Source organism: Schistocerca serialis, chromosome 9, assembly GCF_023864345.2.
Source record: "Schistocerca serialis cubense isolate TAMUIC-IGC-003099 chromosome 9, iqSchSeri2.2, whole genome shotgun sequence".
NCBI lineage: Eukaryota > Metazoa > Arthropoda > Insecta > Orthoptera > Acrididae > Schistocerca > Schistocerca serialis.
The window spans coordinates 426674210-426688784 of NC_064646.1; the positions used below are offsets into that span (position 1 = coordinate 426674210).

At 36.5% G+C, this 14575-nt stretch overlaps 1 protein-coding gene across 1 annotated transcript in view; it reads left to right on the forward strand.

Moving 5' to 3' along the window:
- Window positions 1-14575, forward strand: part of LOC126419759 (uncharacterized) — a 316376-nt gene that overhangs the window by 228841 nt on the left and 72960 nt on the right. The window contains exon 17 of the mRNA XM_050086933.1: window positions 13636-13822. Coding sequence (XP_049942890.1) covers window positions 13636-13822 — 187 coding nt within the window. The remainder of the gene's footprint in view (window positions 1-13635; window positions 13823-14575) is intronic.

Consider the following 14575-nt stretch of genomic DNA (forward strand, 5'->3'; position numbering starts at 1 on the left):
ACGAACTTATCTAAGGCGTACTGGACGATGTTTCTGAATTTTTTCCATTTTTGTTCCACATCCTCTTCCTTAGAAATGAACGTTTGATGGCGGTCACTCAGATATTCTGCGATTTGTGCCCTATCACTCTTGTTAAGCAAATATATTTTCCTTCCTTTCTTGGCATTTCTTATTACACTTGTAGTCATTGATGCAACCACTGACTTATGATCACTGATACCCTCTTCTACATTCATGGAGTCGAAAAGTTCCGGTCTATTTGTTGCTATGAGGTCTAAAACGTTAGCTTCACGAGTTGGTTCTCTAACTATCTGCTCGAAGTAATTCTTGAACAAGGCAGTCAGGATAATGTCACAAGAGTCTCTGTCCCTGGCTCCAGTTCTGATTGTGTGACTATCCCATTCTATACCTGGTAGATTGAAGTCTCCCCCTATTACAATAGTATGATCACGAAACTTCTTCACGACGTTCTGCAGGTTCTCTCTGAGGCGCTCAACTACTACAGTTGCTGATGCAGGTGGTCTATAGAAGCATCCGACTATCATATCTGACCCACCTTTGATACTTAACTTAACCCAGATTATTTCACATTCGCATTCGCTAATAACTTCACTGGATATTATTGAATTCTTTACTGCTATAAATACTCCTCCATCATTGGCGTTTATCCTATCCTTGCGGTATATATTCCATTCTGTGTCTAGGATTTCGTTACTGTTCACTTCCGGTTTTAACCAACTTTCCGTTCCTAATACTATATGTGCACTATTTCCTTCAATAAGAGATACTAATTCAGGAACCTTGCCCTGGATACTCCTGCAGTTTACCAATATTACGTTAACTTTTCCTGTTTTTGGTCTCTGAGGACGGACGTTCTTTATCGACGATGATAATGTCCTCTCTGGTAAGCCGTCAGGTATTTTATCGTTTCGCCCAAGGGGGGGTCCCTCTAACCTAAAAAACCCCCGTGTGCACGCCACACGTACTCTGCTACCCTAGTAGCTGCTTCCGGTGTGTAGTGCACGCCTGACCTGTCTAGGGAGGCCCTACAGTTCTCCACCCAATAACGGAGGTCGATGAATTTGCAACCATTATAGTCGCAGAGTCGTCTGAGCCTCTGGTTTAGACCCTCCACACGGCTCCAAACCAGAGGACCGCGGTCGACTCTGGGCACTATGCTGCAGATATTAAGCTCAGCTTGCACTCCGCGTGCGATGCTGGTTGTCTTCACCAAATCAGCCAGCCGCCGGAAGGAACCAAGGATGGCCTCAGAACCCAAGCGGCAGGCGTCATTCGTTCCGCCATGTACTACTATCTGCAGCCGGTCACACCCAGTGCGTTCAATAGCTGCCGGAAGGGCCTCCTCCACATTACGGATGAGACCCCCCGGCAAGCACACCGAGTGCACACTGGCATTCTTCCCCGACCTACCCGCTATTTTCCTGAGGGGCTCCATAACCCGCCTAACGTTGGAGCTCCCTATAACTAATAGGCCCGCCCTCTGTGACTGTCGGGACCTTGCCGGAGAATCGGCCACTGGCCCAACAGGCGAGGCATCCTGTGGTGGCTCGGAAACGATGTCATCACCACTAGGAAGCACCCCGTACCTGTTGGAAAGGGGTAAGGCAGCTGCCACACGGCCAGATCCCACCTTCGCCTTTCGGCCAGGCACGCGCGAGCCCACCACTGTCCGCCATTCACCCTGGAGTGATGGCTGACCGGTAAGATGCTCACTGCCGGAAGACGCAGCGACATCAGGGGTTCCATGTGATTCCAAGGCCACCAAAGTAGGCATAGGTCTCACCACAGTTGCCCCAACGCCACTACGAGCCGACGCCTGCGCCTCGAGCTCGATGAGCCTAACAGACAAAGCCTCCACCTGCCCCCGAAGAGTGGCCAATTCTCCTTGCGTCCGCTCACAACAACCACAGTCCCTACACATGACTATGTTTACCCTACTCTATACGGTGACAAATTCCCAAGATAATCTTCTGATGAGCTACTCTGATAATCAAGAAACACTCACTGAAATACGAGACGCGAAAACTACGCTAGGTTTTCCTAGAAAAACTATTTAAAAGCTAAGCGCAGCAAATAAGTACAAAAACGCTTTATACAAACAGTACTCGCTGCTGCTGGTGCTCTCGCTCTGGCTGTCACAAGACAACTGCTGATTCAAGTGACTAGTGGCTAACGGCCGCGAAACAAACAAAAGACGGTTTTAGGGCGCTTTCTGTTCTAAACGATCAAGAAAACACTAAGAAATCTAACACGAAAACTACGTAAAGTTTTATCAAGAACTGTTAGTTACTATGCAGAGCAGATAAACACAAATAGAATCCCTTCCTTAGTGGAAGGTCGTAAACAAAATGCAAAATAAACGCTTTATACAAACAGTACTCACTGCTGCTGGTGCTCTCGCTCTGGCTGTCCCTAATATGGGAAAAATGTATGTTTTTGGGGGTGTCCAGATGCTTTTGATAACATAGTGCATATTCTTCCCATATTCTTCAACAAATCATAAATGCAGAGTTCCAATGAAGTAATTAAAACGCAGTGAAATTTAACAGTATGCACACTTGACAAAGGTAACATATGGTCAACCTACATAACACAGTGTAATCTACCCCTCCCCTCTTTGTTGTCGCAACTGTCTTTATGGTTAAGTCTTTTCATAAGATTCGAGAGGAGGAAGATTTACAATAAACAGTTCACTTATCTTCTTTTCTCATGCAGTAGGCTTCAGTTCTTCATGTCAAAGGGTCTGATTCTTGAAGCTGAAATTTTCACATTTTAGGTTCTCATGTTCCAATTGACGTAAATAGTTTTGAGGAATAATTGTGCAGACTTTTTCTTTTCTGATGTTTGTCTGTGTCATGTTTTACTATATGACACTGTCTTTTGAGTTTTCACATTAACAAAGCCAAAATTACATTGTTCATCTAAAATACAAAAACAAGTCTAATCATATCAGAGGTACGCCCACTACTGCCTCCTCACTCTGTGGCGATAACACTGTTACAGAGGCTTACAATTTTTCTTGACAAATGAATTTATAGTAGTTTATACTACTATTTTATAAATGAATTCAGAAATAAATATAATAAACTGTACCAGATTGTATAATTAATAACAGAAATTTTAAGTGTACATACTTTCAAATGTTTCTAAGAAAATAATTTCGACTGTACATTCAGAGCTAGTACTTATCGATTGTAACAACGAAAATAGCATAATTCTGTTCCATAGATTTTAGTTTGAAATATAAAATATTGTGTATAAAATTATATGAAATTTTGCAGAAAAACAGCTGAGATAATAGGCCTACTGACCTGTCTAAAATTCCAAAAATATTTCTGGCATTGACCTTCTGCTGAGGAAAAGTAATGCTAGAGGAGGATGTCCCTTTACAACAACATCCCCCACCCCTTCCTCATAAAATATGGAAATAATTTGTTTACAATGTTTTATGATCTACCAGTTTACCAAACGGTGTACAAAAGAGGCCAAGAGATAGAATACTGGTGTATAGAAGTGTCTGATACATAACATATTACGGAAAACATAAAAAGATATTTACTATACAAGACATAATTTATACACATATGAGGATATGGCATTCAGATTTTCAGATCTGTGGGACAGTCTGTCCAAGACAACTGCTACAAAGTGAGAACTACAACATTACAACACTAAACTATAGAGATAAGTGCTGAGACACTGTAAATTACTGGGATTACAAATTAGAACTTAGCATCTATAAAGTCACTCCTTCAAAATCTTCAAAAGAGAAGAAAAAAATTCATAGCCTAAGTGTACGATGAGTGAACTAGCTTGAAAAACTCACAATGACAGGTACAGACCAGAAGAATATACTCAAATCATGAGTAGATATATAGCACAAAATCAATCAACCGCATATATCAGAGTATGCAAGGATATGTTGACTCATGAAAGGACAAAATAATGAAAAAATATTAGGGTCTCAGCTTACGATGTGGGGACCAACCCAAGAATCCTAACCACACTGGGTACACACCAGCAAAAAATGTTTCTATGCAAAAAACTGAATGAAGTTCACAATACTACATCAATAATTTCAATCATATGTAAAGAGTAATAATAGGAAGTATCTAGCCTCAATCAATAGTTGCATGCTCTCCTTGAATATACACCCACAGTCGTGATGACCAGGGATACCCTAAACAGAGTTAAGCATGAGTTTGCCCACAACTCAGTTTCCAATAAGATACAATAATGTAGTACTCAGGATAAATACAGGTAATCAGAGTTATAAATAACTTTGAGTGATGACGTAGTTGAGTAGCTTGAGAACCAAAATCAGTGTGTGGAATCAGAAATACATACATCTTGTTATACTGTCTATACTCTTAAACATCTCCCACACTATTTGCTAATTGTTCATACAAACTAACGTATGTGTGTAGAGGCCTATAAGATTAATTTACAATATATAAAAAATATATACTAATTTAAAGTTATAATTGTATTGGTAAGTTAATTCTCCCACATGAGCAAACATACATTTATTTGGGATAACACTGTCCATATCAGTGATGACATTTTTAAACAAATAGTTTCATGAATTCTCCATGTAGGATAATTTCTTGGCTAACAATTTACAAATCTCAGTTACAACACTGATGTGGCTGACAGATACTTGAGTACATTAGCCAGCACCTATGATCTCTTGTAGGTTGTCTGGACTAGTATGGTTGCAGCCGTACATTAGTGTGGGAGTGGATCCTTCCACATCTTTCAGTTTTTTTCCTAGATTTATCCTCACACAGCCCAACAGATAGGTAATTTCCTGTCTAGCTTTCAAATTAAATCCTGAAACTTCGTTTTGTGTACTAAGTATGCTATTAAATGCATCCTTCACATCACACGGCGTATGCACTGCCTATTTATATTGAAAAAAACAAGCTCACATGGCTTATGTCAGACTGGATTAAAAAGTGTTCACATATGATACTTTAATAAACAGAGCTGAATGCAATGGAAAAAAGGAACTAGTAAAGTGGCACACGCAGATATACTAAGAAACTATTCCTAGTTTTTACAATACAAGATATGAAAATTTATTACTAAATATTTAATAGGATTGTCCTGTTTCCTAATTGTAAAAGGTTCTACTCATTTAGTATCATGGCATAAATTTATCAGATTCTTAAGCACAGATTTATTACAAAACATAATTATATGGTTGTATGAGCCTGCAAAAATAGTGTATAGTTTCTTCCAGACAAGAGATCATTATGCATCCATGTTCAAAGGTCTTGTCTTCTATACTAAAAGTTAACAGTACTAGAGATTTAAACAATTTTCTTTGCTTACCAGTAGCTTCTCTTATCTTTACAATAGACATTTCCACAAAATTCTTACTATACTTGATCCTGCCTCTAAATTGTTCAGATATACTACAAATTGGACTACCTGTATCAATCAAACAGTTCCCTTCCCAATGATCAATCTTAATTTTAATATAAGGACACCCAAAACCTGAAATATTTTCTCTGTTGTCAGATACTTCATGCAAAAGATCACTTTCAATTTCATCAAATACTACATCCACACTGTCTTCACAGGATTTTATCAACTTTACTAGTTTAATAGCATTACTTTGGTTACTCATTTTGTCAGTAAACATTGAACACAATGAATGTATTCCATGGTACAACTAACATCACTTCTTACAGAAAGTACCCAAAACACCACAACACTGTCAAAAATTACACTTCCTGCTTAGATCTTCTTTCACTTCATTCCACCAATTGGGATACAAATTATGACTAACCACAACTAACTTATTTCAGAATGCACATTTATCTATGCCATCATCGATCTTATCCCAAACAAACTTCAGACAGTTTTATCCTTTATTTCTAGGCTCACAGATAACTCACCTCTACTGTTTCAATCAATGCTACGCATGACATTAATGAACAACTGTTTTGACTGGACTGGTATTCCATGACTCACACTTACAACTTTGTATAAATCACTTACCTTACCTATATTGTAAACATCACTTACAAATAACTCTGAAACTTCATTATTCTTAAACTCTAAAAGTACCCAATACTCATCATCATCATAGTCCTCCAAAATTACTTCATCAACAACATCACTAACAATACAAGTCTCATTGTTGTCAAAGTTACTTACCTCACCTATATTCATTTGCAATAAGTCACCAGTCTCAGACATACCAATCTCAGTTACTTCACAGCTCTCATTCACATCTACATCAAAAACACCACCTAGTTCAGATTCAATACAGTCATCACCTGTTTTACATGCATCAACAACACTGTTTTTCGACCGAGAGAAGAAATCATTCGTACATACTACATCAAAATTCTCATTACTCTCATATTCTGGATTGTGATTAGCATCTATATTCCCATAATTAAATGTAGTATCCAAAAACTTGATCAAAACATAAATGAGGAATCTGATATTCCTTCTGTTCAATTTCAGACACATGTGCCATATCATTAACACTGTTATTATTGTCTAATTGCATGTGTAACTTGGGGGTCCTGTGCTTGTGGACCTTCTTTAAGACAAACTGACATTTCCCAAGTACTTACTTCTGTGATTGTTTCTTTTATTAAATTGCCCATGGTTATCCCCATTATTCCTATTCTGCTGCTGTTCAAAATTTCTGTCTCTATCAACATTTTGACCCTGATGGAAGTTACCATTATCTCTGTTTCTGTAATTACTCCCATTGTGATTCCTATCATTCTGATTATTATGGTACATATTTTTTCTACTGCCCTATCCAGCCTGTCAACATATCATATAATTGTTCAAGATAATCATCAGGTCTGTGTATTAAATCCCACTGCCATCTTTCTGGTAACCTCCTTTTAAGTGCATCTACCAAGGTCATTTTGTCAAATGGTTTCTCAAGGTATGGTAATTTTTTAAGCTGATTCTTACAAAACTTTTTCAAAGTACCATCAAGTTCCTATAATTAGGACCATTCAAAAATTCCCTTTTGAGTCTCCCCTGTTCAGCTACCAAGCAAAATTTATTTAAAAACGATTTCTCAGAACTTTGATATGCTCCTCACTGACTTAAATTTATATTTACTGATGACAGAGCTTCACCTTCTAAGACATCTTTTGACACAAATCTGTCTCTATAGTGGTGCAGAAAATCCGCTGGATGTAAATTGTTTGATGGGAAACTTTTGATAGGAGTGTTGGACCACACAATACCATTGTTTGCACCCAGACTTTGGTTCACATAAATTTCCTGAAATGCTGAAATTTTTTGATCTAAAACAGTTACATTAGTTTGCATATTGTTTTCAACATTTAAATTTTTTTTGTTTAAACTGACAATATTTTGTTCAATTTTTTCTGCTATGGCCTTCTTTTCAACACTGACATACTCAATATTCTTTGACTGTTTCACTGACTCAACTGCCAGCTCATTTTCCAAAACAATAAGTCTATTTTCTAAAACATCAACTTTTTCATTCATATTTTTAAGCCCCCTGCAACCTAATTTTTATCTCTGTAACTTGATTACTAAGTTGACCCATTTGATCTTGAACTTTGTCTGATTTATTGTTGTCATCTGTCTTCATTTCCTCTATTTTTCCCAAAATTAACTGCAAAATCTCAGTTTTTACAGTTTCTTTGCTGATTATGATTTCATTCAGCTCAGCCATGTCCTGAGTGGATCCTACAGCTTTCACTTCTGTCTTACTCTTACCCTTGTCCCTATTCATTTTGTTAACAAGGACACAAGTCCACAAACAAATTAAGTTCACAAATAGTTTAGGCTCCCCCCCCCCCCCCCCCCCCCCCGCCAACCATCCATGCTCATAGTTGTAAAGTCCTCCTTCATTCGATCTGGTCGATCATTATTGATAGTACATCATCAGTGTTGATATGATTTACTTTGCTGGGCAGCCCTCAGTTTTCTTACTTCATATGATCAGATACCCATACATACATAAACTGCAAATGACATAAAATCACCCTCCCTTCTGCACCAGACAAAACTTCATTATTAGTTAACTGGTCACAGATGATGCCTACACTTGTAATCCATCCCTCCTTCCTTTGTTGTTGCAACTATCTTTATGGTTAAGTCTTTCCATAAGATTTGATAGGAGTAAGATTTACAATCAACTTTTTACTTATCATCTTTTCTCATGCAGTTGGGTCCAGTTCTTCATATTGAAGGGTCTGATTCTTGAATCTGAAATTTTCACATTTTAGGTTATCATGTTCCAGTTAATGTAAACAATTATGAAGAATGTGTGTGCAGATTTTTTATTTTTTTGATGGTTATTTGAGTCACATTTTAGTATATGACACTGTCTTTTGAACTTTCACATTAACAAAGCCAAAATTACATTGTTTGTCTAAAATGCAAAAACATGTCTGACCACATCATAGGCATGCCCACTACAACCTCCTCACACTGTGGTAATAACAATATTCCAAATGGTTTACAATTTTTCTTGACAAATGAATTTATAGTAGTTTATACTATTTTTTATAAATGAATCCAGAAACAACCATAACAAGCTGTACCACATTGCATAATTAATAATAGAAATTTGAAGTGTGCCAAAAATTTTTTTTAATTTAAAATGTTTCTAAAAAAAATAATGTTACCTGTACATTCAGAGCTAGTACATATTGATTGTAACATCAAAAATAATATAATTCCTTTTCATAGATTTTAGCTTGAAATGTAACATATTGTGTATAAAATTATATAACATTTTTCAGAAAAATAGCTGTGATAATATTGACCTATCTAAAATTCTAGAAATTTTTCTGGCATTGACTACTCCAGTTGATGAATGGTAAAACTGCTGGAGGATGTCCTGTTGCAACAGCAATTGTCCAGTATCAAAAGCCATAGTGATCACATTATCCAAAGCCTTACCACAAACTGTCCCATTCTGGCATGTTTTAATCACCTCACTGAAACTTTGCATTTGCAATTTTGTGGCAAGTGAGGCAATAGAAACAACAGTATTTCCTTTTTTGGAAATAAAACTCTGTGAGTGCCGCCTGTGTTAACATAAATATTTTTTCAAGCAATGTGGGCTCGGTACTACTAGTGCCATGGTAGGTTTCTCTCTGCTCTACAACTCATTCACTACTCAGCACCACCAGATGTCCATGTGTTAAATATTCAAAATTATAAATAAACAAGTAATGCAAATATACAACTGGACTTTGTTTCATAGACAGCATTATCATCTATGATGCATCTCATTAGAGTGTTGTGAACTACTCTATGAGTAAAATTGTTCTGAACTGTAAGCCAAATACATGCACACATCTGCCCACCCACCAACACACCCATATACAAAGACAAAAACGAAATAGGAAGAGAGGAAGGAAGTGTCAGAAAAGAAGATATACACTGTAGTTTTCATCTGTTATCTAGATGTAAGACATGGGAAAGGGGATTTTGAGATTTAAATTATAGTTGTGCCTAAATAAATAACTAACTTCATTCTATGGTAACAACTATAAGATAAAGAAATGTAATAAAAGAAAACCATTGCCTATGCTTGAAGCACATTGATAGCAGAATCTAGGGACCAGTGGCATAGCATGGTTTTAAAGGTTGCAGAGACTCTACATTTATTATAGGGAGACAAAATAGTACAATAAACAATAATTTAAGCAAATGAAACAAAATGCATCAAATAAAACAACAAAAACTACAACAACAACAACTACTACTACTATTACCACTACCACTAATAATAATAATAATAATAATAATAATAACTAATTTGTTCAAGAAATGATGACACTTTTGTAGAACTCCAGCAGCAAGAGAAGAAGAACTTATATTTTCTTGTACACAAGTGCTATGCGCCTGTCTTTGCTTTCCACGTAGAAGTCTATAACTCGGTCTACAAAGATCTGATCATTGGATAGCTCTCCAAGTAGTATCTTTTCTATTCGTAATGTGCTCAAACACAACAGCTGAGTGTTGGACACGGAATTCCTTAAATAATTCTTCACTCATTTAAGAGTACTCATGCTTTGTTGACCGCTTGCCCGTAGTTGCAGGTAGGGTCAAAACCAAAAGCAGGAACTTCGTCGTTTCTTCATAAACAGAGACTAAATCATTGTTGACAATGTACTTTAAGAGGATTCTTGGAGATAAGTGTTTTTTCTCATCAGCATACATGTTACACAGTTCATTGTCAAGTTGTTCTTGTTTAAAAAAAAAAAAAGGGTACTGATCTAGTAACTGATGCAGTTTCAACTTTGGGAATTCTTTTTGATAGTTCGGGAAACACTTTTCGTTCAAAAGTTCAACAAAATGAATTTGGGGAAAGTCTTGAAATCTTCTTTGTATCTGAACAATTTGCAAATCCAGTATCTCTTAAGTTAGTGCCTTGAGAGATGTCTTTTGATTGTTACAGAATGATAAGTTGCCATTCAAACACAAGCTGCATTTAATACATTCATGAATGAATGTTTCCGTTCTTAACTGTTGTAAGTTTCTCAAAACAGTTTTCATTTTGTCGTGGCAAGTAGTTATAATGACAGATTTTGACTGAAGAACATTAAAGAAATGATCAACATAAACAAAGTACGCTCGGTAGAAACGAAGCAAATAGACAAAGGTAGGATCATCCGTCCGCCGTTTCATTCCCACAGCAAAGCTTAAAGATTCTGGTCCCACTGAGAGTCTGAATCATCAATTATGTAATTAAAAACGCTATATAGCTCTGAGAAATGACTAGATATTGTTGAAACTGCCCTGGAACGAAAGTTTCAGTGAGTGTTGCTTGCATGTAGCAGTTTAAATCCTTCCTCAGTTAGCAATACAGTTCATTTTGATGATTTGCTGAAAAACAAATGAAATGCAGTGAGATCACTTACAAACATACGTACTTGTTGTATGATTTTGGAAGTATGTAACAGTAACAAATTCAGTTGGTGTGCGTAACAATGCATAAACACCGCACAGGGACAGAACTGCTTCACCAATTGTTGTAATCCTCTTTCTCTGCCCGCCATTACTGAAGCGCTATCATATGTATCATATGTTTGACTAACCACTTTTCTTTCCACATTCCATTCTTTCAACACTGCATGAATAATATTTGACAAACCTGCAGCAATTTTATCTCCAGAAACATCATAAGATCCAATGAATCTTTCCTCAATTTTGTCTGCAATACAGTATTTGAATACTATACTCATATGACTCTTGCATGACACGTCTAATGTTGCATCAGCCTGAATCGAAATGAAATTGCTGTTCTGAATTTTGGATTTTATTTTCTCATTAACTGCCAGCGTTATCATTCTATTACATCATTCTGTATATCTGAAGAAGTCCCTTTAAAGGAACTTGAAGATGATGACAGATGGTCTCGGATTAACTGCTCTCCTTGAGCTAGTAAATCTAACAATTCCAGATAGTTACCTATGAAACTTGAGGTTTTCTCTTCTCGATGGCCGTGAATGGCTATTCCTTGTTTACAAAGAAATACAATTGCCTGAGTAAGATGAACCAATACTGTCCTCTTGGATGCAACTTGTTCATTGTATTTTGATGCTGTCAGACGAGCGGCTTCAGAAAGAGTGTGCTCAATTCTACTTTTGCCCAATAACTGAAATGATTCATTGTTCTGCAGGTGACATTTTGATATCTGATGCTTCGGTGCTTTCCTGTCAAAGTTCTTCATTGTGCAAATGTCCTCATTGCACCATTCCTTTTCACCACCAAACAGAAGACATATATAACAATATAATCTGTTGTTAACTACATTCGCAGTCAGCCAAGTATATTTTTCATACCAGGCTGTCTGAAAAGTGCATTTTTGTTTGGCTTCACTTAAAACTACACTGAGTATAGGAGTAGGTCGTTTATCCTTCAATTCGCACTTTTTTTCGTACGGTACATCGATGTAGAAAAAGGCATCTTTAATAAAAATTCTACAAGATGTTCAGTTGCTGGCTCACTCATGGTGGCGACAGAATGAAATATGCACTAAAATCACACAAGAATGACTATGAACACAAACCGCGCGACTGTTCACTTCCGTGTTAAAAGCCGGCATAAAAGCAGCGGAGACTAGTCTCGATACCTGCTAGCAAGTGCAGTGCACCGGCTTCGTGGAAGAGAGAAAGTGGAGGGGAGCCGAGAAAGCCGCCAACACACCCAGGTAAGGGAAGGGAGGCAGAGACTAAGAGCAGTCGAGTCTCAAGCAGGCAGATACACCAATACTCAGGGTGTGGCGCGGGCTACAAAACCGATGTCTTTGTGCATTTAGAGCTCTTAGCAGAAAGTTTTTAATATTTTTGTTGTGAATTACTATTGCATCTTTTTTAAAAATGAAAACAGGGGAGACTAAGTCTGAAAGTCTCCCCTCACACTACACCACTGCTTGGGACCAAAATACTAAGCCTCCTTACCTTCAAAGTTTGTCGAAACTAATTTCCAATTAGGGTTCAAATCATGCACATGCAGTTAAGAAGTGTTTTATGTCTTCAATTTACTAACATAATATGGTTTTCAGTGGAATTCTATATTTTATAATGTACAAGAAAATGTATTTGACAAACAGTTGTTGTGCAAACATAGGTAATAACTCTTGATTAATTGAAAAAGCATCTGATTTCCCGAAGTCAATAACAAAATTGATGCATGTACTAGAAATGAGTTTCATTTCAGTACTAGCTTCCACTCAGAAGCTGCAAAATTTGTCCAGGCCTTGACCTTACTGAAGTAATTTCCACAGTATTTTAATGTCAGTCTCTGTCAAACAATACAGCCACTGAATTATATAAAGAGGGTAGCAGCCACTATATTTTATGATGATTCTTATACTGCACAGGGACACTAGCTTCTTTTCTCAGCATACATTATGAGTGCAGTATTTATTTGATCAAAAGTAAAAGAATCCTATCTTAATTACCCAAGTGTTTTGTGCAGAGCTTTCATGACCAGTGGGTATTATCATAACTGAGAAACTGGGTTTCTGCCACAGATATACCACATGGTGTTTAAAAATTGTACTCCCACGTTCTTACTGTTTTTCCTATGTAAAGTGAGTCTGCTTTGTCACCACATTGTACTGATTAACTTGATCTTACTTGTGAACAATTATATGGTTTGATTGTTCAATCATCATATCATAATTGACAGCATTATTTGGGCACTGTTTGTTGAGTTATAATGAATGATTATGTGTCTATATCTATATTTTAGGTCAAGTGTCAGTAGTTGAGAATCTTGAGTTCAATAGAATTTAAAAAACAGCAAGCAGTGATGAGCACTGGTTTAGTGCAGTTGTCAGTGATCTTAATCACCTGTTGCTTAGTATTCTTGGAGGTGTATGTCTCAGTAATGATATTATTCCCATTGTCAGTTGCATTCAGATGAATATAAATACACAATTCATTAACTTAGGAAAAATACTTTATGAAATAATTATTCTTGGTGCCATCACACTTGCTCTCTTCTTTGTAACCACAGGTTTTTAATGTTCTTCTTTTTCAGAGATTTTATTATTCATACTCTTTCTTAAAGATTGTTAACAGTTAAGCCAAGCTCAGGCAACTGCCAAAGTGTATATCATTCTGGTTTCAGAGAAGAAGAATACAAAGCATACAATTAAAGGCAGCTTTCATGTTGGAAGTCAGTACCATTTCTCCATGGAAACACAAACTGCATTATGTATACCAACAGAAGATGGAATTGATGTGTATGCACCTACACAATGGCCAAATCTGACACAAGTTGCAATATCAGAAGCCTTGAAAATTCCACAGCACAGGTAAATTAACCAACACAAATAATATTTTTACATAACATTTAAGAAATACACTGATATTTCCACCATTATGCAAATGAAATAGATTTTAGTATCTGCAGTGTTAACTTTTAAATTCATATGGTGTTTAATCATTAGCTTAGTCATATCAGTGATGCACTGTCTCAGATAAGAGTCAAAAATACTACAGTCAAATGCAATTCATTTTCTGGTTTTGTAGGAAAATGTGTGTTACATTCCTGTATGTTTATATTAGAATACAAATATTACACAGGGTAAAGTCTGAACTAAATTATAATTTATTTTCCTTTTCTTGTGCTTGTATGGAGCAATAAGATGAAATAATGATCCCCTTTAAGGGAACATGCAGAACTTCATATACAGTGACAACACTGGAGACGATTCTTTTTAAGTTAACAATTGCATAAATTTTCAATATGAATTTTTATTACTAATTACACCTCTTTGTTGTACATACAATGACATGACTTCTGTAGCATGAGTGCCTTTCATTTATCTGAAGTCATTTGGCAGAAACATCAAAATACAAAATCAGAATGGCTGAATTAAATTTCATCACAGCTCGTTTTGGATAAGAGATATAGTAACCATTTCCCTTACAAACATTTGATGTAGTTCACTTATCTTATTAATTCTGTGTTATTAGCGTAATTATTTTTATAAACAATTTATAATCGAATAAAATTCTGAAGATTTATTCATATGAACTTCCCAGACACCCTGTTGACAGATCTG